The following is a 26,701-nucleotide window of genomic DNA, read 5'->3' on the forward strand; positions in this document are numbered from 1 at the left end:
GCTTTAAACTCAGCTGATGGGATGAGTCCATGCGCAGAACTCATCTTCATGGGGATGAGAGTGGAACAACAAGTCTTTTGTCCTTTCGTTCATGGCTTCTCAATTCAGATGTAGAGTTTCCAGTTGTAAGATCCAACCATAGCCCTTCTGGCTATAGGGGGGCTGGGGAAGGGGGAACAATTTCTGTAGAAGAGCAGCCCTTCACACTAATTAATATCCCTCTCCTGTATGGTGATTCGTACAGTCACGGAGGCTCACACGATGCACACTCAACATATTACAACATGGAACAGATAGAACAACTAAGATTAATGCATGGCACTCAACAGAGTCTAAACATTACACACTTTCTTAGCATTCCAATATCTATTTTATCAAAAGTATCCCACAAGACAGATTCCAGTATCTCTTAGTGTCCAGTTCAGACATGGGGGACTTACCATAAGCTGGCCCCTGGACTGCCATGATCATACCTGCCTCATATCCCTATACAAATTCAAAGGAGGGAATTGATTACTATTAACCAAAGCCGACACTCAAGGAGGAATATACAGGGCAGATGAACAACAAATAAAACCGAGAACACTTAGCACTAAGGCTAAACTATTATATATTACTATAAAAATACTAAACTGTATTAAACAATATAGTTAAGATCAAATCACAAAAATCAAAGAGCTAATGCTACTGCATTGGACTCAAGTCATCAATTGAGCCAAATCATCAGATTAATACAGCAGATAATCAACTCTTATAAATGTTAAAACTCGAATCCAAGGAGCTGGCTGAAAATCGGGGGTGAAATATGCCTTGGCTACAGACAACATGGCCTGACCCAGTTGGCATGAGACAGACTTTGGGCTAATGTCAATTAGGAAAAGTCTCCCTTAACCAAGCAGTTTCCTTGTAATATCTATTGTTAAAAACCAAATTTTGTGGGAATGTATGAACCCCAAAGGTATCAAATGTGAAAGAAAAACAAAAGGAAAAGGGGGCCCAGCACCCGTTAAAATAACTAGCTGCAAAGGTTTCAGCAGAAAAACTACCCACTGCATCACTACTCTGACAAATAAATGTGGACATCTCATGACAGATGTCACATCCTTTGCAAATAAGAGAAGAGGGATATTCCGGGACTCTTACAGTCTAACTGGGTAAAAGGTTACATAAGAGAAAAACTACTTAAAGACAAGTTATCAAACTACTTAAAGAATGTGTATCAAAATAAATTCCATTCAAAATAGAAATAATTGACATCTATACTGGGTCTGTATTCTCATATACGGTATTTTTCTTACATATTCCACCACCCCAATACTTGGGAGTGAGTTTTTACTTCAGAACTCTTTAGTCTGAAGGGGGTAAATTACATCACATAAACTCTTCAGGATTATCCATCATTTACTTTATTACTAACAAAACAAAAAATATATATACACAACTCTCAGTTTTCCAATGATCACATAATTAGTCTCTTACTCTTTAACCACCATCTTTGTGTTTAATTTCATTTTCGCTGCTTACGAATCTTATCATACGTCAGTTTTCTTTTAATTCCCACTTCCACCAAGTGAACTTTTGTGTTAATTTGTCGTTTACCCCAACATAGGTTCTTCCACATCTACAAGTTCATTTAACTTTGGGTCTTCTGTCATAAGTTTTGGAGAAAAGAGCCTTGCACTATGTAGCAAGATTTACATCACGAGCAAACAACACCTGTATGCTATTTCCACACTTTCTAATCTTTCAAAGGAGCAGGAGTGGAAGAGAAGTGATACCAATGCTTGAGACACAAGAACAAAACTATGAGACAAAAGAATAGCATCAGGACTCAACATTTGCGGATCCTGAAGTCTCAACTGGGAATCGGACACATTAATTCCCTAACTGTAGCCATCACTTGCACAAAAGGAAAGAATCCTTTGGATCCTTGAGGAAAGAATGTCCTCTGAAGACATCAGCTGTTTCTCTTGTTCCCTCATGAAATGCTGGATCCAAATGGAAAAGGACAATTGTTCACGATCTAACCCTGGCATCCTTTGGGACTAATAAGTGACACTGAACTAGGAAATGGTGTTCCAAAACAATTTGACTTGTGCACTGTTCACCATAGTTGCTTACTTTGTGATACAAGCCAACAATTGGCTGCCTGCTATTTCTACCTGAGCTCTTGCCAAATCCTTGGTCTTGGTCAAGGTTAATTTACACCCCAAATCTCAAGAGTGTTAGTGAGGAATGGCTTCTCCCCAGCATGCTCAATTTCTTTCTTTAATCTGGTGGCACGGGTCTAAATTAGGGACTGGATACAAACCTGGATCTGAATTTCTGTAAGACAGTAGAGGTGGGATTTCTATTTGAAAACAGTTGTTTTTCCTGCAGCTACATCACATTCAACACTTAATTCGTTTTATACACATTTACAGCACATACAAGGGGCGAGTTCAACAAAAACATCACGTCTATTTCTCCACATTTGCATAGTTAGGGACAGTATTTCCCAAATCACAGGAGATACCTTCAGGAGTAACCTCCTGTCGGGCCTGGGTCACACATGCTTGGGGGGAGGGGGTGCGGAGGGGGAAATACATGGGCATTTTTGCCTAGTTGAAAGTCACATACTATGAAATTGTCTCCCTGGATCATCTGAGATAATATTAACCTAAAGAACTGAATGGCACTGTGATCGTAGGCAGTTACTTCAGTTAATTGCACAGTTTGGGGTCTGCTGTTGCTCACCATTTCAGACTGGAGACTTAAAAATACTCCTATTGCTCTGTTAGCATGCCAAATAGCCTGGAGTATTCTCTCCTGTTGACTGAATTGCACTTGAATTTCCTCTGTGTCATAATGGAGAGGTGGGAGGAAAGCAAAAATATACTAAGAAATGGCTATTTTAGCAAATGGTCATTTATCTCAAAGTCCCCAATAAATCTGAGCTATGTCCTGTCAAACAAAACTAATATCCAGTTGTGTGACCAAAGGGCCTCCAAACATGAGAGAAAATCCCACCTCACAGAGAAGTCATGAGACACATTCAGGGTCATGTAACATGAAATTCCACAGCAGGTTACATCTGATAACTCAGAGGCAGGACCACTGATTCTCCCATCATATTCACAGAGTCATTCAAACCTCCTTCATTCACCACTGCCTCATTAGTGAGTTGTGTTATTTACAAAAGCTTTAGCATCATCAGAAGGGGGGGGGGGGCGGAAGGGGCGCAAAACCAGACAACTTTCCCATCTGTGAACAATGCCAACTCAGTAGGAAAAAGACCAAAAGTGGCTTTGCCAATAGATTAAAACTGGGACTGAAACTCAGTATGATCACAGTGTTTGGGATCCATTGAATTCCCCTTCCAGTCCCGTGACACTTTCGTCTCCAGCCCTAATGAGTCTGATTTAGGATCAAAGAAATCAAAGCACCATTCTGAAGCACAGAAAACTGAGGCCGCCGCATCACATGACTCTAGGCTGTGGAGGGGTAGAATGTGAAGACGAGACCTTCTATCTTAGCCGTGCGGCGAGTAATGCTGCTGGGTTGATGGGGAAGGAGGGGATCTCTCTGACTCTCCCCATCTTCTTCAGGCATCACAGTGGCAGAAAAAACACTTTTTTCCCACCTGTGCTCCTGCTTTTTATTATATTGAAATACATTTTAAATGAGAAAAATGGTTAAAAAAAAAAAAAGGATATAACTGCTCTTCAGCACATCCTAGGGCAATGTGAGAACAAAAGAGAATGAGACAATTTATCCTCAAAGCGGAACTTGATGACTCTTACAACTGCTTTGCAAAGGGAGGAACAATATAAATGTGATGCTCTTGGCTTTTTTAGACTATGAAAAGCTATAAAAGATGAGGTCAACTCATGAGGAAATAGGCTAGCTAACCACATCCACTCCTGAAAGAGTAGCTGTCTTTTTCCATTGGGATAGCGAACATGAGCTAGCTAACTGCATGGGAAAAACCTAGTGGAGATGAGGCCCACATAGATTGTGCTTCAATGTAGCTAATCAAGGTCATCCTTATCTCCCTCACCTTGGCTGATGGACATTCCCGGCAAGAGAGACACACTCTCCCATGACTCATAGGAGTTGATAGAGAGGACCACTGTGTTCATCCCAAAGAAGGGAAAACAGCAAAACAGAAAAGTGGACAACTCACCTGGGGAGGTGAGAGACCACAGTAAAGATAATTCTGCCAATATCCTTAAAGATCATTAGGTGGGAATTAACAAAAGCATTAAGGCAAAAACAAAACAAACAAACATACAAAAAAAACCCAACAACTTTTGTCAGGCTTTGAAAAGGTTTTTAAGGTGTTTCTCTCATGTGTAATAAGGTGTGAGCTCAGTGTGGAGGTTTTCCCATATAAAGCATTCATAGGGTCTTGCATCTTTGTGGATTCTCTGATGTGCATTAAGGTTTGATCTCCGCGTGAAGGTCTTCCTGCACTCACAGCACTCATAGGGTCTCTCTCCAGTGTGGATCCTCTGATGTTTAATAAGGTTTGAGCTCTGACTGAAGTTTTTCCCGCACTCACCACACTCATAGGGTCTCTCCCCCGTGTGGATTCTCTGATGCGTGATAAGGTCTGAGCGGTACCGGAAGGTCTTCCCGCACTCACAGCATTCATAGGGTCTTTCTCCAGTGTGCATTCTCTGATGTCTAGTTAGGTGTGAGCTGTGAGTGAAGGTTTTCCCGCACTCTCCGCATTCATAGGGGCGCTCTCCTGTATGGATCCTCTGATGTTTAATAAGGTTTGAACTCAAACTGAAGGTCTTTCCGCACTCAGTGCATTTATAGGGTCTCTCTCCCGTTGAGATTCTCTGCTGGGCTGTGCTTTCCTTGAAGTTGTTGTGAGTTTCCTGACAATTAGGGGATTTACCCACTTTCTCCCCTGGTTGGCTTTCCTGCTGTCTCTCTGGCCTATGCCAGTTCTCACAGGCTTTTCCCTGCACATGATGCCTGGATACATTCCCTTGGGAGCCTTGTAGTAATCCCCCATGTGGTTCCACTTGCTCAGCATGTTCCTGGTGAGGATTCTGCTCCATATTCTCACTCAGCATCCCATCACCTGCTGGGATAGAGAAAGAAACCTCAAGACGAGTCTACGCTACAAAATTAAGTCAACCTAAGTTCTGTCAACGTACATCCACCGCAGTAATTAAATTGCTTTTGCATGTCCACGCTACACTCCTTGCGTCGGCAGTGCGCGTCCTCACCAGGAGCGCTTGCACTGACTTAACAGCCAGCGTGGGGCATTGTGGGATGGCTTCTAAAAGGCAGCAACAGTCAATGCAAGCAATGCAGTGTCTACACTGGCACTGCATCGACATAATTACATCGACTTAAGCACCACGCCTCTCGCGAAGGGGGAATTCTTACAACATAAGAAAGGCCACACTGGGTCAAACCAAAGGTCCATCTAGCCCAGTATCCTGTCTTCCGACAGTGGCCAATGCCAGGTGCCCCAGAGGGAATGAACAGAACAGGTAAACATCAAGTATCAGAGGGGTAGCTGTGTTAGTCTGAATCTGTAAAAAGCAACAGAGGGTCCTGTGGCACCTTTAAGACTAACAGAAGTATTGGGAGCGTAAGCGTTCGTGGGTAAGAACCTCACTTCTTCAGATGCAAGATAAACATCAAGTGATCCATCCCCTGTTGCCCATTCCCAGCTTCTGGCAAACAGAGGCTAGAGACACCATCCCTGCTCATCCTGACTAATAGCCATTGATGGACCTATTCTCAATGAGTTTATCTAGTTCTTTTTTGAACCCTCCTCCTCAACATGCTTTGGCAAAGAGTTCCCCAGGTTGACTGTGCGTTGTGTGAAGAAATACTTCCTTCTGTTTGTTTTAAACCTGCTGCCCATTAATTTCATTTGGTGACCCCTAGGTCTTGTGTTATGAGAAGGAGTAAACAACATTTCTGATCTACTTTCTCCACACCAGTCATGATTTTATAGGCCTCTCTCATATCCCCCCTTAGTCATCTCTTTTCCAAGATGAAAAGTTCCAGTCTTTTAAAGCTCTCCTCATACAGAAGCCGTTCCATACCCCTCATCATTTTTGTTGCCCTTTTCTGTACCTTTTCCAATTCCGACATATCTTTTTTGAGATGGAGCAACTACATCTGCACGCAGTGTTCAAGATGTGAACGTACCATGGATTTATATAGAGGCAATAGGATATTTTCTGTCTTATTAGCTATCCCTTTCTTAATGATGCCGAACATTCTGTTCGCTTTTTTGACGCCGCTGCACATTGAGTGGATGTTTTCAGAGAACTACCCACAGTGACTCCAAGATCTCTCTTGAGTGGTAACAGCTAATTTAGACCCCATCGCTTTATATGTATAGTTGGGATTATTTAAGTCATTTAAGTTGGCTCAGTGGGGTGAGAGCTGCATTTTAGCACAGACACTTTCAGAGTTAGGTTGACATGAGGCAGCTTACACCAGCCTAACTCTGTTGTGTAGACCAGGGCACAGAAACAGGGACGGAAAAGGAGAGAGCTAAGCAAAATAAGCTGGAGAGACAGAAAAAAAAATAACCAGGAACTGAATTTCCCCAAACTCTTCCCCATAGGAGACAGAGAAGGGGATGAAGTCTGCCTCCATCCCATCCAAACATTCAGGGGAGGGGAGACCAGGGAGGGAGCTACTGCCAGGTGAGAGTCAGGATGGGTAGGAAGCCATGAGCGATAGCTGCCCTGAGGATCTGACACCTGCTGGGGACAATCCTGAACTCGGAGCACTCACAAGGCCTTTGTAGGGAATCCCAGCTCTTTCCTTCAGGCATTGACAGCTTTTGAGTGGATTTCATTATTCCTCACCTGAACAGGTGGCCATCAGAATCTCTCTTTCCTCTAAGCCCTGGAGAGCTGGGGCCCCTGGCTCTTCCGTTTGTTTCACCTGGGAGATCACATCGGATTTGAACACAGGAAACCCTGCTCAGGGGAAGGAAAAGAAGCGAGGTCAGGTGAATTAATTTCATTCATTCCAAAAAAAAAGTTATATTATTTTAACAGCCCATTGTAACGCAGCTCCCCAAACGATCAAAGGTGCTTAGGAGGGGTTTAACTATCCCCATATCTGCTGGGAACACACAGCCAGACACTCATCATGAAAGGATCCTGAAAACACAGAGAAGGCAACTCCTTGTCCCGGAAAGGGAAGACTCAGAGGGGAACTCACTGACAGACATCCAGAGAGAGTCATAGGGAAGATGGAATAGGCAAGCAAGCTGTGACACGGAGGCCCAATTGTGGCTCACTCCTCTGTGTCCGGAACACCTATAAGGTCTGACAAACCCACTCTGGTTTAATAGAATTTATTCAAAAAGTTTTTCGTAAGGCATCAAATGAAAGCCGGCAAAGAGCAACAAAAACGATGAAAGGTCTAGAAAACATGACCAATGAGGGAAGATTGAAAAAATTGTGTTTGTTTAGTCTGGAAAAGAGAAGATCAAGAGGGGACATGAAAACAGTTTTCAAGTATATAAAAAGTTGTTACAAGGAGGAGGGAGAAAAATTGTTCTTAACTACTGAGGATAGGACAAGAAGCAATGGGCTTAAACTGCAGCAAGGGAGGTTTAGGTTGGACATTAGGAAAAACTTCCTGTTAAGCACTGGAATAAATTGCCTAGGGAGGTTATGGAATCTCCATCATTGGAAATTTTTAAGAGCAGGCAGGACAAACACCTGTCAGGGATGGGTTAGATAATGGTCCTGCCATGAGTGGAGGGGACTGGACTAGATGGTCCCTCGAGGTCCCTTCCAGTACTACGATTCAGATAATTGTGAAATGTGTGCACTGATGCTATATGAGGAATAATGTGTACCTAGTGATATTATGCTTTAACGCACTAGTCCTCAAACTTTTGAGGGTCACCCCCCCTTTTCCCCTGTCTGCCCCTGCACCCCAGGCCGGGAGCAGGGGGGTGGGAATGTGGACAGGGGGCCAAGGCTGGGGCCAAGGCTGGGGGTGGGTCTGAGGCCAAGGCTGGAGCTGTGACCAGGGGCCGAGGCTGGGGGTGGGAGCAGAGCCATGGCAGGGGCTGGGTGTGACTCTGCTCCTCCCCCACTCCCAGCCTTGGCCCCAGGCCAGGAATGGAGCCACAACAGGGGCCCAGGTGCACGGCTAGGTGCGGGGCTGGGTAGCACTCCCTCCCTGCCCCCCATGGGGACTGGCCCAGGCCACCACCCCCGAACATTCCTCTGAGCCCCACAATTTGGGGACCTTTGCTTTAATGTCTAACCAAACAAAGGGAGAAACAAGTTTCTTCCAGACAGGAGGGAAGGTGTCTCTGTCCTACATGTCTACTCTAGAACTTATGTAGGCAAAACTTTGGTCGCTCAGGGATGTGAAAAAAAACCCCACACCCTGAGCAACAGAAGTTTGTTGGCAGGAGACGCTCTCCTGCTGACATAGCCACTGCTGCTCATTGAGCTGGTTTTATTACACCAACAGGAAAGCTCTCTCCCATTGGCATAACGCAGCTACACAAGTGTTCTGGCGGCAGTACAGCTATGCCACTGGAAGCTTGTAAGGGTATGTCCACGATCGATTTATCGCGTCTTGTCTAGATGCGATAAATCAATCCCCGAACGCGCTCCCTGTCGAATCCAGACCTCCACCAAGGCGAGAGACGGAAGCGGAGTCGACAGGGGAGCTGCGGCCATCGATTCCGTGCCGTGAGGACAGGAGGTAAGTCGTTCTCAGATACGTCAACTTCAGCTACGCTATTCTCATAGCTGAAGTTGTGTATCTTAAATCGATCCCCCCCGCCCCCCAGTGTAGACCAGCCCTTAGTGTAGATGTGGCTTAAGTTCAGCATTGCGAGCTAAATACAATGGGACCTACATGTGCAAATTAAGTAAAGAGGAGAAACAAGTTAACATGAGGATGTGAAGGCAGCATGGCACCAGCTCACCAGAGAAGAAGTGATGTGGGAGAGGAGTCTTATCTGATAGCCCTCTTCAAAAGGATACATTTCAGAGGTTTACTGGACTATAAAAGGCAGGAAAAAGAATCCCCTTTGTTATCCATTTCACCGAAGAACACCCTTAGTGGAAGTGGATGGTCTGTGAATGTTCTGGATCCTGGTTTGACCGGAAACCAGCATTTGAGGCCAAGATAAAGCAGTGGACAAGGACTGTATCTTGATAAGTTTAAATCTTGGTCTCTAGAAAGCACAATACAGGAGAACCTCCGAATTTTGAACCCCTCGGGAATGGAGGTCATTCGTAACTCTGAAACGTTCGTAACTCTGGACAAAATATTCTGGTTGTCCTTTCAAAAGTTTACAGTTGAACATTGACTGAATACAGCTTTGAAATTTTACTATGCAGAAGAAAAATGCTGCTTTTAACCATCTTAACTGAAATGAAACAAGCACAGAAACAGTTTCCTTACCTTGTCAGATCTTTTTTTAAACTTTCCTTTTATTTTTTCAGTAAGCTTACGTTTAACACAGCCCGGTAGTGTATTTGCGTTTTTTTGTTTGTTTGTTTTTTGTCTCTGCTGTTGCTTGATTGCGTACATCCAGTTACAAATGAGGTGTGTGCTTGACCGGTCAGTTCGTAATTCTGGTGTTTGTAACTCTGAGGTTTTACTGCATACTTTTGTTTTATTTGTAACTACTTCAGTTCTTTTTACCCTTGCTCACTGCATATTTGAATCTGCCCATTTGAATCTCAGAGTCTGTTTTTTGTGAATAAACTTATATCTGTTTTCCCTATGAAGAGATTACAGTGCTGCCTTGTTATAAAGGACCCGCTCCAGAGTTGTAACCTTCCAAGCTGCAGGTGCTGCCCCTTTGGGGGCACCAGACCTGGTAATTTCTGTGAGTGTCCAGTGACAGGAGCTGGACACTACAGGGGGTGCGTCAGGGGAGTTGGAGGAAAGGTGTACACCAACGGTTAACCTGCCAGGCAAAGTGAGAGCTGGCAGAACCCTGAGGAGTTTCTTTGTGGGGGCTAAAGACTGGGAGCGGATACACAGATTAACTCCAGCACATCTCTCTTGCTGTGGCAGGAGGAGAAGACAATGACCTACAGTTCTGGACATCCCGAGAAGATGTCGCACATGGGCTGGTGGGGTTCAGAGCAGTAAGGAATAGGAGGGAGCAGGGAAAGCGCATAGAATCATAGAATTGGAAGGGCCCTTGAGAGGTCATCTAGTCCAGTCCCCTGCACTCATGGCAGAACTAAGTATTAGCTAGACCAGGGTTCTCAAACTGGGGGTTGCAAAGTTATTACATGGGGGACCGCGAGCTGTCAGCCTCCGCCCCAAGCCCCTCTTTGCCTCCAGCATTTATAATGGTGTTAAATATATAAAACAGTTTTCATTTATAAGCTGGGGGGAGGGAGGTGTCGCACTCAGAGGCTTGCTTTGCAAAAGGGATCACCAGAACAAAAGTTTGAGAACCACTGATCTAGACCATCCCTGACAGGTGTGTGTCTAACAGGCTCTTAAAAATCTCCACTGGTGGAGATTCCACAACCTCCCTCGGCAATTTATTCCAGTGCTTAACCACCCTGACAGTTATGAAATGAAGTGGTGAATCAATTAATAAATTTGCACTGCTCGTCTTGAGCAGTACAGGAGGGTATATTCCTGAGGGTACAGTGCTGGGAGGGTTTGGCTCTGGTGCCTTTCTCTTTGTGATTCATGAGTGACTCTGGGAGCATTCATGCAATCTAGTTGGGTGTGGGGCTCCACATGCTGTTGTGCTGAGTGATAGCAGGGCCTGGAGGGGTTTGCTGCTTGTCACTAGCAAAGCATTGCAAGAGACAGACCAGGTTGGAGAGTTAAGGGGGCACAGCCGTCCCACGCTGCACCCCGGGGATCCCGTCACAGGTGGGATAGCCAGTTCAGGTAATTGTTTGCAGGAAAGAGACAAAGAAATTACCCTGATGGGATGTCTGAAGAAGCTAGACCTGCCTAGGTGTCCATCAGGGGATGATCAGCCAGGCAGGCATGAAGACCATTTTCAAATCTTTTTTCCTCCACTGCATAATAAATACTTCTTTGGTTTGAAGAAGACTCTTTTGTCACTGATCTCAGACTCCTGAAGGGAAGTACTAAAGGTGTCCGCACTCAGCCTGACCTGCTGGATAAGCACAGAGGGTACTGTAGCCCAGGGCCTGGTTTAGGAGAAGAAGAATTGCTGAATTCCACTCCAGGAGACAGAAAGGCACAAGATCTGACCTCAGAGGAGAGGAACTCAAAAAGATGAGGAAGGGGACAGAGATGCAGCTAGCCCATCACTCACCGTGGCACTGTGACAACCCCAGGGGGAAATCGGGGGGGGTCTGAACCCCAAAGCAAGGGTAGCATCTGATGGTATGCAATATTACTGTACTGTAAAAGTGCTCAATAGAGCAAGGTCTTGTCTGAAAGCCTGCAATATGCTGGTCATTACTATCATTGTGAAATGTCTGTCTGAACACCACATGAGGAATTATGGATACTCGCCTCTCGATGCTTTTGAGTTTGTGACCAGACAAATGGAGAAACAAGTTGTCTCTTGGACAGGAGCGGAGGCAGCTGGCTACCTGTCTGCAACAGCATTCCCGTCACACTCCCCACCAGTACCTGGCCCGAGCCGGGGAAGCTAATGACCCGACCAGCAGAACAAATTCAATGATGATTGCTAGGAGCGTTAGTGATGTTAATGTAATATTCAGGCCTGTATATTTGCTTGAGATAGAAGTTTGGGTCTTGTTTGGATCATTTGATATTTTTTTTCTTATTAATTTTGTATTTTTATTAATATGTGTGAATGAAGAACAAAGACACCACAAGCAGATGGGGTGATAAGAGATAGAGCTAAAGTGTTGCTGGGCGAGTGGGAGTGTAATATAGGAGTGTACACTTGAAGGACACTCCTAAAATCATAGAATATCAGGGTTGGAAGGGACCTCAGGAGGTCATCTAGTCCAACCCCCTGCTTAAAGCAGGACCAATCCTCAACTAAATCCCCAAGGATTGAACTCACTGCTATCCCTCCCCCCATCCTGCCTCAACTCCTCTCCCAAGATAAGGTCAAGCAACCAGTCGGGTGGGGGAGGGGAGATTGGGGGTGGAAGGTATAAAAAACACTGAAAGACAAAGAAATGCCTGTCTCTGACCAAAGCACAACCTCACTCCTTACCTTTCCCATGGGATACAGAAGAGATGGTACCAAAGCCCCCAGACTCACGACCCTCCAAAACAGAACATGACCATACATTGTAAGCAGTGGGACCAAGGGCGTGCACTGCAGGTATAATTATGCCTTCTAAGGAAGAGGAAACTGGGACACTGGGAAAAAGGCTCTGCCGGCGTGTAGAACTATGGATATGCTTGATTAATGCCAATAAACATTGCATTGCCTGCATTTCGGACTGCTGATCTTCTGTTTTCTGTCTGCGGGCCAAGAAGCAGGGGAGGGTGAAGGGAAAGCCAGCCCCTAACAATGATGTAAATTAACCAGGGTGGAATCAAAACAACGGAAAAGCCATTTACATGCAAACGACTAGGGAGATAGGAAGCGCACAGAAAGGGAAGAACAGGAGGAAGCAATACTGGCTCTTTAAACAGAGACATTTCGGGGGGAATTAAGGTGGGTAAAAAGACAATTGAGCAGGAGACACAGGAACCAAGTGCTCTGGGTTTTGCTGTGTTGGATCCTGGCTAAGCACTGGCCGGCCACGCTGGAAGGAGGAGCGTGGGGAGCAAACGACTTTGAACAAAAAAACCTAGTTAGTGAAGTTAGGCTTTAGTCTCAGAAGCGTATTTTAACTTGGGTTTGTTAGTAACTATTTCTGTCCCAATTCCCTCTCCTTGGTGTTACCTAAATAACCGTTTTTTGATAAACTTAGTCTTGTTTTATTGCACAAGCATCCTGGTGCAGAGCTACACCCTTAGGGGTGAAATCAGCCAAACTAAGTCCATGGCTATACTAGAGAGCTTACAGTGAGGCAACTGTGCTGCTGTAAGATCTCTTGTGTAGCCGCTCTGCATAATTAAACCACCCCAATGAGCGGCGGTAGCTATGTGGGTGGGAGAAGCCCTCCCACTTTCACAGCACGATGCACATTGGTGCTTATGCTGGTAAAGAGGTGATCTCACTTGGCTAGTGTGTGCTGGTGTGTGTGGAGTAGGCTCAGTGTTGGAGTGCAGGCCAGTGGCAGGCAGCTTCTCTTCATTCTGCCAGACTTAAACCCCAGTTTTGCCTTCACAAAGAGAAGTTGTTAGACTTTGTGCGATACTGCATCTGCTCTGTTCCCAGAGCGTTCTGTAGCAGGGGAGGGCAGGGTGATAGTTTGTGTGTCACTGGCATATTGGGGTGATACTGAAACAGGACAGAGTAGGGATGGCATTGGGGGGTGACATGACCCTTAACTCTTCATTTCCCCTTCCAAGAACCGAGGGGACGGGAATCCTTACCCAGCGAGGTCACATTCTCATAGTTCTCCTGCATGACATCCCTGTAGAGGCCTCTCTGAGCGGGGTCCAGCAGAGCCCACTCTTCCCTGGTGAAATACACAGCCACCTCCTCGAAGGTCACTGGCCCCTGAAAGAGCAAGAGTCCAACACTCAGTACCTGCTGCCCCAATCATAACCCCACTATTCACGGGGGAGAAGAACCTAGCAGATGGAAGCGCTGGGAGGCTCACAATCAGCAGGTCCCTCCTCCACCCTGCTCAGAGCAGCCAGCAGGCCTCAGAGTGAGGCGAGAAAGAGAGGATCTCTCGCACTTCCCAGTAGACAGCAGGAGCAGGGTCTTCACATTCATCACACACCTACTAGCCAGAGCCTGATACAGGAGATGGGGCCCCCAGCAGGCTCCAGGCCCCCTGGTAGGAATCCCAACCCCCTCCCCATTGCCAACAGCTGGATGTCAGGGGATGGGGCATCTCCCCTAAGCCCCTCTGCTGGGTGTCCCCTTCATGTTGCTCAGAAGCCTTTGGTTAGTAGGTTGAGGCTCTAGCACTAGTAATCTGGTAAATTTCCCCAGCTCAGGCCAAGGGGTTTGTTTCCTGTTCCACTAATACGGGGATTTGAACCCCAACCTCCCATAGGTCTGTTCCTAGAATCCAGGCCCCAGGTTGAACAAGTTCCAGCAGGTTTGCCACATCCTGTCCCCATCCCTTTCTCCACCCTGTGGATTTCCTGCCCCCTCCCACCTCTTGACCGAATTCCCAAGCAAATCGCACCTCCTTTGTATTTTCTGCCCCCCCGCAGCACGAACCCACCAGCAACTCCCTCAGAAAACTTACCTGGACTGGCTCCATTGCAGCCATTGTCCTTCCTCGTCCCCGGGGAGGATGGGAGCATCGGGAGCCTAAGGCGGGTGTTACTCTGCAGCCTGTCAGGGTGAGAAGGGGGACTGGGGAGATTTCAGAAGGGGCTTTAATGCATTTCACATCACGATTGCTCCTGGCTCTTTCCCTACCGACAGATTTTTCTTAAGAGCAGGTTGGACAAACACTTGTCAGGGATGGTCTAGATAATACTTAGTCCTGACATGAGTGGAGGGGACTGGACTAGATGACCTCTCAAGGGCACTTCCAGTTCTATGATTCTATGGAATTGCATCAGACCCACTGGTTGACCTGCTGCCCAGAATTCTTTTGGGCTGCATTCCCCTCTCCAGTTTTATTCTGGTCTACGTGATTCTGGTCTACGTCTCATGTTCCTAAAGCTCAGGCTTCCAGACGGCCAATGGCAGGGGTCAGGAAGGGATGTCGTCTCTCTCCCCCCCCCCACCCCAATGTATTCTGGGAGGTTTTTTGTTTTTATCTCCTTCCTCTGAAGCACCAGGGACAGCCGCGGCTGGAGATGGGACACTGGGTGGGGGTAATCGTTTCCCTGTCAGGGGCCTCAAGCATCTCACTCCGCACCCACCATTCTCTGCCTCTGGCACATAACAGTCTAGTCTGCTGTGGGCTGTGATACTTTGAGCTCACTCCAGCTGTTGGGTTTAGTAGGCAGGTGGTGGGTCAGGTTGGTGGCCTGTGACACAGGAGGTCAGACCAGATGATCCAGTGGATCCATCTGGCTTGAAACTCTATGACTCTATAACTGGACCAGTTTGGGACCTTGTCACCGCTCTCCCCACTTACTTCTCCTTCAGTTTATCTATTTCCTTCCCCCTCTCCTCTCCCTCCAGCTGCGAGACTTGGCCCACACCTATGTCTGGGTTCCCTCCCACCCCTGCAATCATAGAATCATAGAATATCAGGGTTGGAAGGGACCTCAGGAGGTCATCTAGTCCAACCCCCTGCTCAAAGCAGGACCAATCCCCAATTAAATCATCCCAGCCAGGGCTTTGTCAAGTGGGGCCTTAAAAACCTCCAAGGAAGGAGATTCCACCACCTCCTTAGGGAACCCATTCCAGTGCTTCACCATCCTCCTAGTGAAAAAGTTTTTCCTAATATCCAACCTAAACCTCCCCAACTGCAACTTGAGACCATTACTCCTTGTTCTGTCATCTGCGACCACTGAGAACAGTCTAGATCCATCTTCTTTGGACCCCCCTTTCAGGTAATTGAAAGCAGCTATCAAATCCCCCCTCATTCTTCTCTTCTGCAGACTAAACAATCCCAGTTCCCTCAGCCTCTCCTCATAAGTCATGTGCTCCAGTCCCCTAATCATTTTTGTTGCCCTCCACTGGACTCTTTCCAATTTTTCCCCACATACTATGGATATGTGAAGTAAGCAAGAAAACATGGGAACAAGGCTACCTATGCCAAGTCTGTCCTGATAGAAATAGATTTAGTTAGGAAACAAAATGAATTATGCCTCTCTCTTTTACTACTTTTGGAGGTTCTTAAAAAGAGACTTGGGGAGACAAGTCATTTCCCAGTGCACCCCAATCTGCCATCATTGCATCTCATCTTGAACCATCTCACTTTCTCAACCCCAAGTCAGAAGAAACAAAGCAAAATGAAATACTGTCTTTCTGATAGTCCTTGTTTTGACCTATATTCCCTCTTTCCCCGCGATGAGTGATTGTAATTTGCATTTTTTATTTTTGGCTGTAGACATATCCCGTTTGTTTTTCTTAAAGTTTAAGTGTTGTAAGTTACATTATTTTCTAAAAAGACCCCATAAAAAAGCAAGACTAATAACGAAACGTATCCCGTTACCCCAGAAGCCACTGACGCTGTGCCTTTACCCTCCGGTGCAACTCCTTTAAATAATTCTAGCAGTTTTAGCTCTGCTGAAGCTGTTTCCCATAAATTAACGATCACAATGGATGAATAGGAATGTCTTAGAAAAAACTTTAAGATTCTATCTTAAATATAAATTCTTTTCAGGTATAATTTAAGCATAAAATAAGTTTAGAGTAAAAAATGTAATTAAAAAAATCTATATCTATTTTAAAAAGAATAATGTAAAAACATAAAAACATCTAAATTTGTGTTTTAACAAAATTAGCTACTAATAACTGTTTTATTAATTTAAAGTGTAAAAAATCAGCTACTGTCTGTGTCGCAAGAGTTAAATAGTGTGCTAAAAACAGTCAGTTAAAAATGTACATACATTACTAACAAATTTAAACAATTCACAAATAAAAAATAACTTCTATCCATTTAAAAAAAGTCAAAAACCCTCTAAATACATTAACTTAAACTCTCAAATAAGTGTTAAAAAAGCTCAGCCTTTTTTTTTAAATTTATACCAGCCATTCACAAATGTAACCAGCTGTTACAAAATGTAGCAGTCTTAAAAAAAGAAGCACCAAAAACAGACTATATAAACTTAATAAAAAGAAAAACAACAATTAGCGTTACTACCATTAAAAGTGCAAAATAGTTACTAAAATTAGTTTAATGTAATCATTAAAATAAAATGTAATAATTTTAAAAAAGCAAAAAAAAATTGGTACTAAAAAATTACATATGATTTAAATCTTCAAATGACATTGAAAGAAAAGCTAAAAAACTTAAGAGAAAAGTTAATTTAAAAAATACAGTGGTGCCAGGACAATGTAACATTGTTAAAAATCAGCAAAAAAGCAAACTTGTGTCACCTTTGTGTCCTCTGAAAACCGTTGAAAAATCTTTAAAATAATTAGCAATAATAATAATAATAATGCAAGCACGCCGGTAATAACAATACAAACAGTAAACAAAAGCAACTCCAAAGTAGTTAGTAAAAATATTTCATATTTAAACCAAACAACAACAAAAATTAATCCATAGAATCCAAAATGCTAATGTTTACATGTGCTTAACTATTAAGAAAGAAAGAAAGAAAGAAAGAAAGAAAGAAAGAAAGAAAGAAAGGCCACAGTACACACCTGGCAAAAAAAGTTAGTTTTCACAGACAAATAAAATACAGTTACAGTATCAAAACAAATGTCCACTAAAAAGGTTTCAAAATAAACCTTTATCAACAAAGTGTCAGCAGAGTTTTATACAAATATGGCTTGGTTTAAGGAGAGAATGGCATATTTAAGAACTCCCTCACAGCCTGGTAAATAGCTTATAATATTGAAACAAAAAAGACAGGTATTTCTAAGTTTTATAAAAAGTTAAGGCAAACCTACTTTGGAGATCAAAAACATCCCCAATGTAAAGACCACAGTTTTAAGGAACTTTTTAATCGGGAAATTAAATTCTCAAATACAAAGCTACCTACCATACCCAGCTTACCTAGGAACAAATTCACTGGTATAAATGGTGACAGTTTGAGATTTTTTAATACAAAGTTTTACCTATTTAAAGGACAACCCTAAAACCTACCAAAGGTCTGTTAAAATCTGGTGAAACAATTCCAGAAGTAGCACATGTAGTTGGTGAATTTTCTGTAGAAATTCAACCCATTGCAGAAAAATTTCCCTGTAAACACACTAACTCAGAAAGGACAAGCGTGGAGTTATCCTACAGCTAATTACATTCCACTCCATGTTTCCAGGAAACTAGCCTAATATTAGCATTTACCCCACCCCCGCAAAAAACCAGAAACTCATCTCTTAAATTTTAAGGAGGGTAATGCCTTTATTTTAGTGAATAATCCATTGTCTAAAACTATTAAAATTCCTCTCCACAATTTAATGTAGGTATTGTGTCTGTCATCTTCCACATGGGACAAGCTTTTTGCCTTTCTATCAGTCATCATGATTGGTAAAGTTAAAAACTAACCCCCCAAAACGTTATCAAGGAGGGTATGTGTTAAGCAGTATCTTCCTTTCAATTTAGGATTTATTTTAAAAAATTCTCCCTACACCTAGCTAATTAATGGGCAAACATGAGTTACATTTAAAAAATAAAAAATCAATAAAGTCCTGTTTAATGTAAAATATCAGTTCAACAATCTAATGTACTAGGTAAAGTTTAAAAAAAAAATTCATCCTCCAAAAGCAGCATATAATTTTCAAAAGCGAGTGAATAAATTAACAAAACTGGCAATAGTTTAGCCTAAAAAGAAAACACAGAATTAAAAAAATAATTCCAAAATGTCTGTTTTATAAAACCTGCCTGAATTGTTTAAAAAAAAAAATCAAACATCTCCACAAAGTAAAATTAAAAACCACTTCAAAATCAAATCTAGTGTATATAGAACAATATTGTATTGTTAGCTGCTGAAAAATCCATGCAAAGTTTTTTATTTTTTGATAGATATGGAGAAAGATATCTTATCTATCGATCTAGAATACACCCTTGTGGCCAGTTTTTCTTAATCAAATCAAATTTTAACAATTCATTATAAGCAACTAAACAAATGCTCCTAAACTGGTAACAAATTCCATTTATAAATCAAAACGTAGCCAAGCTAAGTAAAAAAAAAAAAAGTATTTTACCACCTCTTAAATGTAGTGAACACTTTTTAAACCCTAAAAGTAGTTCCAAAAAAACCAGCATAAGCTAGCTTTTGCTTTAAATAAAGTCAATATACCTGGGGGGGAGGGGGGAAATGTCCTGGGAATAAAAATGTCGCCAAATTTAATTGTTTCATTCACAAAGCTTTACCTAATGTCAAATAATAATAATAATAATAATAATAATGATGTTTTAATGTTTAGTAAAACTAAAAATCATGTAAAAACCCAACCAATATATGTGCTAAAACAACTTAAAAATGATTGTCAAAACTGTCTTTAGTAAAAAGACAATTAAAAAAAGAGTAAATTATTTGGGTTTTAAAATTTCCTCTAATGGTCTATGACCCCCAAGTTCATAAAGTGCAAATTCTAATGAATTTTTAAAAATATCAGAAGTACATAGTTTTCTGTGACCCTGCAAATTACTGCAATTCATCCCAGAATATGCCAGAGTATACTTTGGTAAACTACTACGAGTACATCAGGATTGGAACTAGGAACCTACACAAAATCAGGCTAAAAAAAATAAATAAAAAACAATTAATCCAAGACCCTGTCTTAATTTACCCTCAAAGAAGCAAAAAGTGTTATTTAAAGATTGCATGTATAGAACACAGTATGATTGCTGTGTATTATAAAAAAAACCCTCAAAACCCCAAACTATTAATTATGGAACCAAAAAGTTAATTGCCGTAAAAAAAAATACTCTCACTATAAAAAAGAAATAATAAAAAAGTCACTAGTAACATTAACTACCAGTCTTTAAAATAACTAAAATCCAATCAAACTTTTGAAGTAAAGTGTCAAGTGTCAAACTAATCTCCTAAATTCTAGGTGGGGGGGCGGGGGAGGAAAGAGTAAAAATGATGTATGTTAAAAACAGTTTGCAAAGGCACAAAATTAATCCAACTACATCAACATCAGGACAGTAATCTTAAAACAATACTTAAAGAAAAGTAACTTATTTGCCCACAAAGTTTGCAGTATCCATCTTATAATGAAAATAATTTGTGCCAATTTACCCATTGCATACACAGTTATTCATTTAATCAAAAGAGGGTTCAGCGTGCTAGCGCAAAAATATATTATCAACCCCCCCCCAAAAAATCTTACAACACTTTAAACTAATTCCTGGCACAAGTCATTATGCTGAAATTGCTGCTGTACTGGCCTTAAAGTCAGCTGTAAAAACTAATGTGTCGACTTTCATTTTAGGTACAAATCAAAACTATGTGACAAGTAACTTCCTGTTATATCTTTGTACCTGGCGTACCTACACATTCCAAAATGCTAAAAGAAAACAAAACAAATGCTGTGAACTACTTGCACTAACAAACCAATTAGGTCAAACCCATAAATTAACCATTCATTAAAACATAGTACAAAATTATTCACATGCAAATAAGTAAAATCATCTAAACAAGTGGTTCTCAGCAGGGGTACATGTACCCCTGGGGGTACGCAGAGATCATCCAGGGGGTACATCAACTCATCTAGAGATTTGCCTAGTTTTACAACACGCTACATAAGAAGCACTAGCAAAGTCAGTACAAACTAAAAATTCATACAGACAATGACTTGTTTAGACTGCTGTATATACTACACACTGAAATGTAAGTCCAATATTTATATTCCAATTGATTTTTGTTACAATTACATGGTAAAAATGAAAAGGTAAGCAATTTTTCAGTAATAGTGTGCTGTGACACTTTTGTATTTTTATGTCTGATTTTGTAAGCAAGTACTTTTTAAGAGAGGTGAAATTTGGGGGTACGCAAGATAAATCAGACTCCTGAAAGGGGTACAGTAGTCTGGAAAGGCTGAGAGCCACTAAACAATAATAAAATTAACACACTTGCCCCAAAAAAGTGCACTAAACGGAACGCCATGGGAATTTACATCACCTGACAAAATCCCAGGTGAAAACACTAACTCGGGTGTAAACAATAAGCTGTTGACTTAAATGCTTTTAAGTGTTTATCAAAAAAAAAAGGGGGGGGGCAAAGCCAATGTGAAAAGAGTTTGAGACACAGATTATACACACAGATACTTTGCAGTTCCCTCAACACTGGCCTATATACAATGTAGCACTTTCCTCCCATTCATAGTCACTCTGTGCACAATAGAGCAGCTTGATTTCCCATTCAGGGTCAGTCAATACAGGATACAGCTGGGCTCCAGGCCCTGCTCCTGAGACTTTGATGCCCCCACCCCTCCAGTACCATTTTTGGTTGCTCCATGCAGCAGTCAATTGTTCAGTGTATTCTTGTCTCATCCTGTTTTACACCATTCAGGGTGTTGTTCCTGTCCCCAAAGGGAAACACCCCCCTGAGATCTGGATTCGCTCTGAATCCCCGTCAGACGTCACAGCAAGAGTGAATCAGTCTCAGGGCTCACCCTGCTTTGCATTGCTCCACAGCTTCCAGGTGCACATGGGGGCTGGAGGCCGTGATGCCGTCGCTAACATGGTTATTGGTCTGAAATCTCCCCATGGCCCGTCAGAGACAGACACGTACCTGTGTCGCTGCCCAGCTCCAGTCGCAGGGTCTCTAGGGGAAGGAGAGGACGGGAGAGGTGAGAATTGAGGCCCTTGCATTCAGGGGAGGTTCCCAATAGTTATTAATAGGGCCCTACCAAATTCATGGCTGTGAAAAATGGGTCACGGACCATTACATTTGGTCTCCCCTGTGAAATCTGGTCTTTTGTGCACTTTTACTCTATACACCCCTACCCCGATAGAACGTGAGTTCGGATAGAACGCGGTAAAGCAGCGCTCCGGGGGGGGAGGGGGGCTGCACACTCCGGTGGATCAAACCAAGTTCGATAGAACGTGGTTTCACCTATAGCGCGGTAAGAATTTTTGGCTCCTGAGGACAGCGTTATATCGGGGTAGAGGTGTACTATAAAGGTATCCTAAACTATAGGGTAAACGTATACAAAAGTACACAGTATTTCTCAAACTGGGGGTCCCTACCCCAAAAGGAAGTCACAAGGCTATTGTGGGGGGGCACAGTATTGCCACCCTTACTTCTATACTGCTGGCGGCAGCGCTGACTTCAGAGCTGGGTACCTGGCCAACAGCCGCTGCTCTCCGGCCACCTAGGTCTGAAGGCAGCGCAGAAGTAAGGATGGCAATACCGTGAACCCCCTACAATAGCCTGGGGTCAGTTTGAGAAACGCTGAGTTTTAAGGCCTTTACATGTTTATATTTTGCCATTTTAAAATACATACTCACGTTTTGTTACAACACCGTGAGATTTAAATATCTGAAACCGTGAAATTGAAGATTTTTTAAATGCTATAATCGTGAAATTTACAAAAATGGACCATGAATTTGGTAGGGCCCTAGTTACACTGGTCTACAATTTTTGAGACGTTGTCTGCTTCAGAGATAAAATGGGCTCTTTATTATGTATTTTGATGTGCTGAATTCAAATATGACAATTAAAACAACTGATTGGCTACTGTTTCTAAGATATTTAAGTTTTTATATTTTATGTCTATGTATATTGTGTAGATAGTAGACATTTAATCATAAATTGTAAAGCTAGGTCTTTTCATGTGTTTATGATTGCTTTACATGATAATATTTCACCTGTCCTGTTTATGTAACAATAAAATCAGCAAAAGCGTTATATAAATAAAATTTATTATGAAACAAAAGGCAAAAAACTATTATGTACATAGTTTAGTCCTATTCAGTGTCTACTCGGCGCTTCTTGGCTTGTCTCTTGTATTCATTAAATGGAGCATCTCTTGTCACTGTCCAGCAATAGTCTGCAAGCATTGATGGGCTCCATTTGCCCTGATAGCGTTTCTCCATTGTTGCAATGTGCTGGTGAAATCGCTCGCTGTGCTCATCGCTCACTGCTCCACAGTTCGGTAGAAAAAAATCTAGATGAGAGTGCAAAAAATGTATCTTTAGTGACATGTTGCAACCAAGGCTTTTGTATGCCTTGAGGAGGTTTTCCACCAACAACCTGTAGTTGTCTGCCTTGTTGTTTCCGAGAAAATTTATTGCCACTAACTGGAAGGCTTTCCATGCCGTCTTTTCCTTGCCACGCAGTGCATGGTCAAATGCATCATCTCGAAGAAGTTCACGAATCTGAGGACCAACAAAGACACCTTCCTTTATCTTAGCTTCACTTAACCTTGGAAATTTTCCACGGAGGTACTTGAAAGCTGCTTGTGTTTTGTCAATGGCCTTGACAAAGTTCTTCATCAGACCCAACTTGATGTGTAAGGGTGGTAACAAAATCTTCCTTGATTCAACAAGTGGTGGATGCTGAACACTTTTCCTCCCAGGCTCCAATGACTGTCGGAATGGCCAATCTTTCTTGATGTAGTGGGAATCTCTTGCACCACTATCCCATTCGCAGAGAAAACAGCAGTACTTTGTGTATCCAGTCTGCAGACCAAGCAAGAGAGCAACAACCTTCAAATTGCCACAAAGCTGCCCCTGATGTTACTCATAGTTTATGCACCTCAAAAGTTGTTTCATGTTGTCATAGGTTTCCTTCATATGGACTGCATGACCAACTGGAATTGATGGCAAAACATTGCCATTATGCAGTAAAACAGCTTGAAGACTCGTCTTTGATGAATCAATGAACAGTCTCCACTCATCTGGATCGGGAACGATGTTGAGGGCTGCCATCACACCATCGATGTTGTTGCAGGCTACAAGATCACCTTCCATGAAGAAGAATGGGACAAGATCCTTTTGACGGTCACGGAACATGGAAACCCTAATATCACCTGCCCGGAAATTCCATTGCTGTAGTCTGGAGCCCAACGGCTCTGTTTTACTCTTGGGTAGTTCCAAATCCCTGACAAGGTCATTCAGTTCACCTTGTGTTATGAGGTGTGGTTCAGAGGAGGAGGACGGGAGAAAATGTGGGTCCTGTGACATTGATGGTTCAGGACCAGAAGTTTCATCCTCTTCCTCTTCCTTGTCTGACTCAAGTGAGAATGATTCTGGTGCATCAGGAATCGGCAGTCCTTCTCCGTGGGGTACTGGGCGTATGGCTGATGGAATGTTTGGATAATGCACAGTCCACTTTTTGTTCTTTGACACACCTTTCCCAACTGGAGGCACCATGCAGAAGTAACAATTGCTGGGATGATCTGTTGGCTCTCTCCAAATCATTGGCACTGCAAAAGGCATAGATTTCCTTTTCCTGTTCAACCACTGGCAAAGATTTGTTACACAAGTGTTGCAGCATATGTGTGGGGCCCACCTCTTGTCCTGATCTCCAATTTTGCAGCCAAAATAAAGGTGATAGGCTTTCTTAACCATAGTGGTTATACTGCGCTTTTGTGATGTAAAAGTCACTTCACCACAAACATAGCAGAAGTTATCTGCACTGTTCACACAAGTACGAGGCATCTCTGCTCACTTTGGCTACACAGAAATGTGTCCCTTTGCAAAATCAAACACTGACAAATAAGAGAGCACGACACTATATGATTTCTAGAGCTGATATAGGGCAATTTGTTCAGCAGAGTGATGTAAGCTTCGTTATGATTGCATCATCCATGACTTCTAGGAATAACATGATGCAATTCATATCATGTATGACGCAATACCAGCTTCAGATTGCATCATTCATTGTTTTGCCTAAAAAGCAAGTACTGTCCAAACCCAGTCATAGATTTATTCATAGATCCAGTCAAAGATGTATTTTAGTCATTTCTGGTTTAAATTGAGATCCCTTCCCTTTATAACTCACTTATCCTCCGCCATTCCCAAGTCAAGGGTCGTATATACTGACCCAATAGCATATCTTGAAAACTAGAGCCAATCAACAATTTTAAGCATCATTTTCATTCTCAGTGACCCAGAATTAGTAAAGTTTGACTACATTTATTTCAGAAGCATTTTGGCTGTAGAGCAGCGTTATTAATGTAACTGCTGTTAGCTACAAGATGGTCACACAGACTGAGGTCGATAATGCAGCTGCTGCAGACAGAGCCAGCCCCACAGAGCTACTCCCATGGGGAAGGGCGACTTGCTGAGCTTGGGCTGTGAGATGAAGCCCAGGATCAGTGACATCACTAGAGTCCCCGACTCCTCCCCAGGGCAAGGGTCACTCTAACCAGAGAAGACAACAGTCCCGGACTCCCATTCACCTTTGAATCCCAGCAGCACCTCCCGCAAGTGGGCGCTTTTCAGAGAGAAATCGCTGAGTTTCTTCTCCAGCTCTGCAAACCCCAGCTTAGGCTTCTGAAACATCCCATCCTCCCTGCTGGGGAAAGGAGGAGGGGTGAGAAATGGGCCGGATCCCCATACCAACAATTTGTTACTGTTCTTTATTAAGTCCTTTATTTTCATGATCAGTATCACTCAGCCCCCTTCCTCACACAATTAGGGTCCCTGCTATTTCTAATGTTTGGTTTGTTTCCTTTCTACTCCCACCCTCCTTTCTCCATTTCTCTCTCTCTCCTCACTGTCTTTGTGTCTCTCCTCTGTTCTTCCCTCTCTACATCAGCTTCCTATTCCCACCCCTCAAAGGTTTCTCTCCTGCCCCCTCCCACCTGCTCAAGTGATCAGCCATGGAATATTGAATGTTGATGTTAAACTGTCACTGCAATGAGATTAAGAGAGGACAAGGGCATTCACGCCTCTCTGAACTGGTGTTTCAGGCTGTTTGCAGACTCAGGAAGGCAACATTGTCTCCGTGTCCATTTGGGAGGGTTTCTTTGTTACCAGGAGGGCTAGAAACTTACTTTTTAAAAAAACTGAAAGCTGAGATTCTGCACACTCTGAATACATGATGTGGCCACATAAATACGTCAGACAGACCGGGTCTGGCCTATATGTCTGACAGCCCTGGTGTGACCTCATTAGCTGTCAGAGTAACAGGCTCTGCCCCTTACTGAGGCAGCCAGTAGGGGACACAGAATCCCAGGCTCTAAGCCGGCGTGTCACACTCCAAGGGCAGGGAGGAGCTCCGTATCCAGTGCAGTTTCTAAGCGTAATTGAACATGAGGAGGAGGGAAATGGAGCCGGGGACTCACCTGCTCCTAGTGCTCCTGGCACCCTGCAGAAGGAGAGAAAAAAGAGGCCATCAGAGGACTTGCAGGGGAATTACCATTGGAGTCTAACTTCAGACACTCGGGTTCATGTTCCCAGAGCAGCTGCCATCCCCCAAGCAGGAACTTCTGCCGTCAGCAGCCCCACGAATCCCTGCTGAGAGATCGCCACAAGGGGAAGTTTCTCCCCAGGCATTTTACAGGAAGAAAATATTTGCTGCATTGAAAGTGAAATTCCCGCTAGCGTTGAGAGCCCCACAAGCCCCCTGACCCCACTAAACCCATTAATCTGGTGGCAGTGGGGCCTTAGGCCTGGCTCAAGACCATGGCATGTGGGGGGGCTGTCACCCTTGAAGTGCAAATGCAGACAGACATTTACAGGCAGGAGAGAAAGTCTTGGGGTTGCAGCACCAGGACTCCCAGGACCCATCCCTCGCGCCACTGCCAAACTCACTGTGTGACCTTGGGCAGGGCTCTGCCTCTCCCCCTGCCTCACTTTCCCCATTTCTCCCATAGGGATAATGCCCCTGACCCCTCTGTAAAGTGCTGTGGGGTCTAGGGCTCAAAAGTGCCTATAGAAATGCTGCATAGAATCATAGAATCATAGAATATCAGAGTTGGAAGGGACCTCAAGAGGTCATCTAGTCCAACCCCCTGCTCAAAGCAGGACCAATTCCCAGCTAAATCATCCCAGCCAGGGCTTTGTCAAGCCGGGCCTTAAAAAACTCCAAGGAAGGAGACTCCACCACCTCCCTAGGTAACGCATTCCAGTGTTTCACCACCATCCTAGTGAAATAGTTTTTCCTGATATCCAACCTGGACCTCCCCCACTGCAACTTGAGA

The 26,701-nt window shown here is 43.4% G+C and overlaps 1 protein-coding gene across 4 annotated transcripts; it reads right to left on the reverse strand.

Annotated features, from left to right (window-relative positions):
- Window positions 1-4,229: 4,229 nt before the first annotated feature.
- Window positions 4,230-26,598, reverse strand: LOC128823056 (zinc finger protein 419-like). Of its 4 annotated transcripts, none has more exons than XM_054005110.1 (7): window positions 25,844-26,597; window positions 24,956-25,071; window positions 21,340-21,372; window positions 14,271-14,380; window positions 13,438-13,564; window positions 6,837-6,950; window positions 4,230-5,080 (listed from the first exon to the last, which is right to left on the reverse strand). In XM_054005110.1, exons 2-7 carry the CDS (start codon window positions 25,056-25,058, stop codon window positions 4,329-4,331), a joined length of 1,239 nt encoding a protein of 412 aa, XP_053861085.1. In that variant the 5' UTR covers window positions 25,059-25,071; window positions 25,844-26,597; the 3' UTR covers window positions 4,230-4,328. The 4 variants fall into 4 exon arrangements, with proteins under 4 accessions (XP_053861085.1, XP_053861084.1, XP_053861087.1 ...); XM_054005109.1 differs by having other exon boundaries at window positions 24,956-25,068; window positions 25,844-26,596; XM_054005112.1 differs by having other exon boundaries at window positions 4,230-5,077; window positions 24,956-25,068; window positions 25,844-26,590.
- Between the last annotated feature and the right edge of the window lie 103 nt (window positions 26,599-26,701).

The sequence above is a fragment of the Malaclemys terrapin genome, chromosome 15, assembly GCF_027887155.1.
Source record: "Malaclemys terrapin pileata isolate rMalTer1 chromosome 15, rMalTer1.hap1, whole genome shotgun sequence".
Classification (NCBI taxonomy): Eukaryota; Metazoa; Chordata; order Testudines; family Emydidae; genus Malaclemys; species Malaclemys terrapin.

What these genes read in the sequence shown, in the direction of transcription:
- LOC128823056 (XM_054005110.1), bottom strand. Translation starts at nt 25,058, where the DNA reads ATGTTTCAGAAGCCTAAGCTGGGGTTTGCAGAGCTGGAGAAGAAACTC. An exon ending in GGAGCTGGGCAGCGACACAG is followed by an intron (nt 14,381 to 21,339) that starts GTACGTGTCTGT and finishes AAATCTCCCCAG; the next exon opens with TCCCCCTTCTCACCCTGACA. An exon ending in TCTGATGGCCACCTGTTCAG is followed by an intron (nt 5,081 to 6,836) that starts GTGAGGAATAAT and finishes TCTCTATCCCAG; the next exon opens with CAGGTGATGGGATGCTGAGT.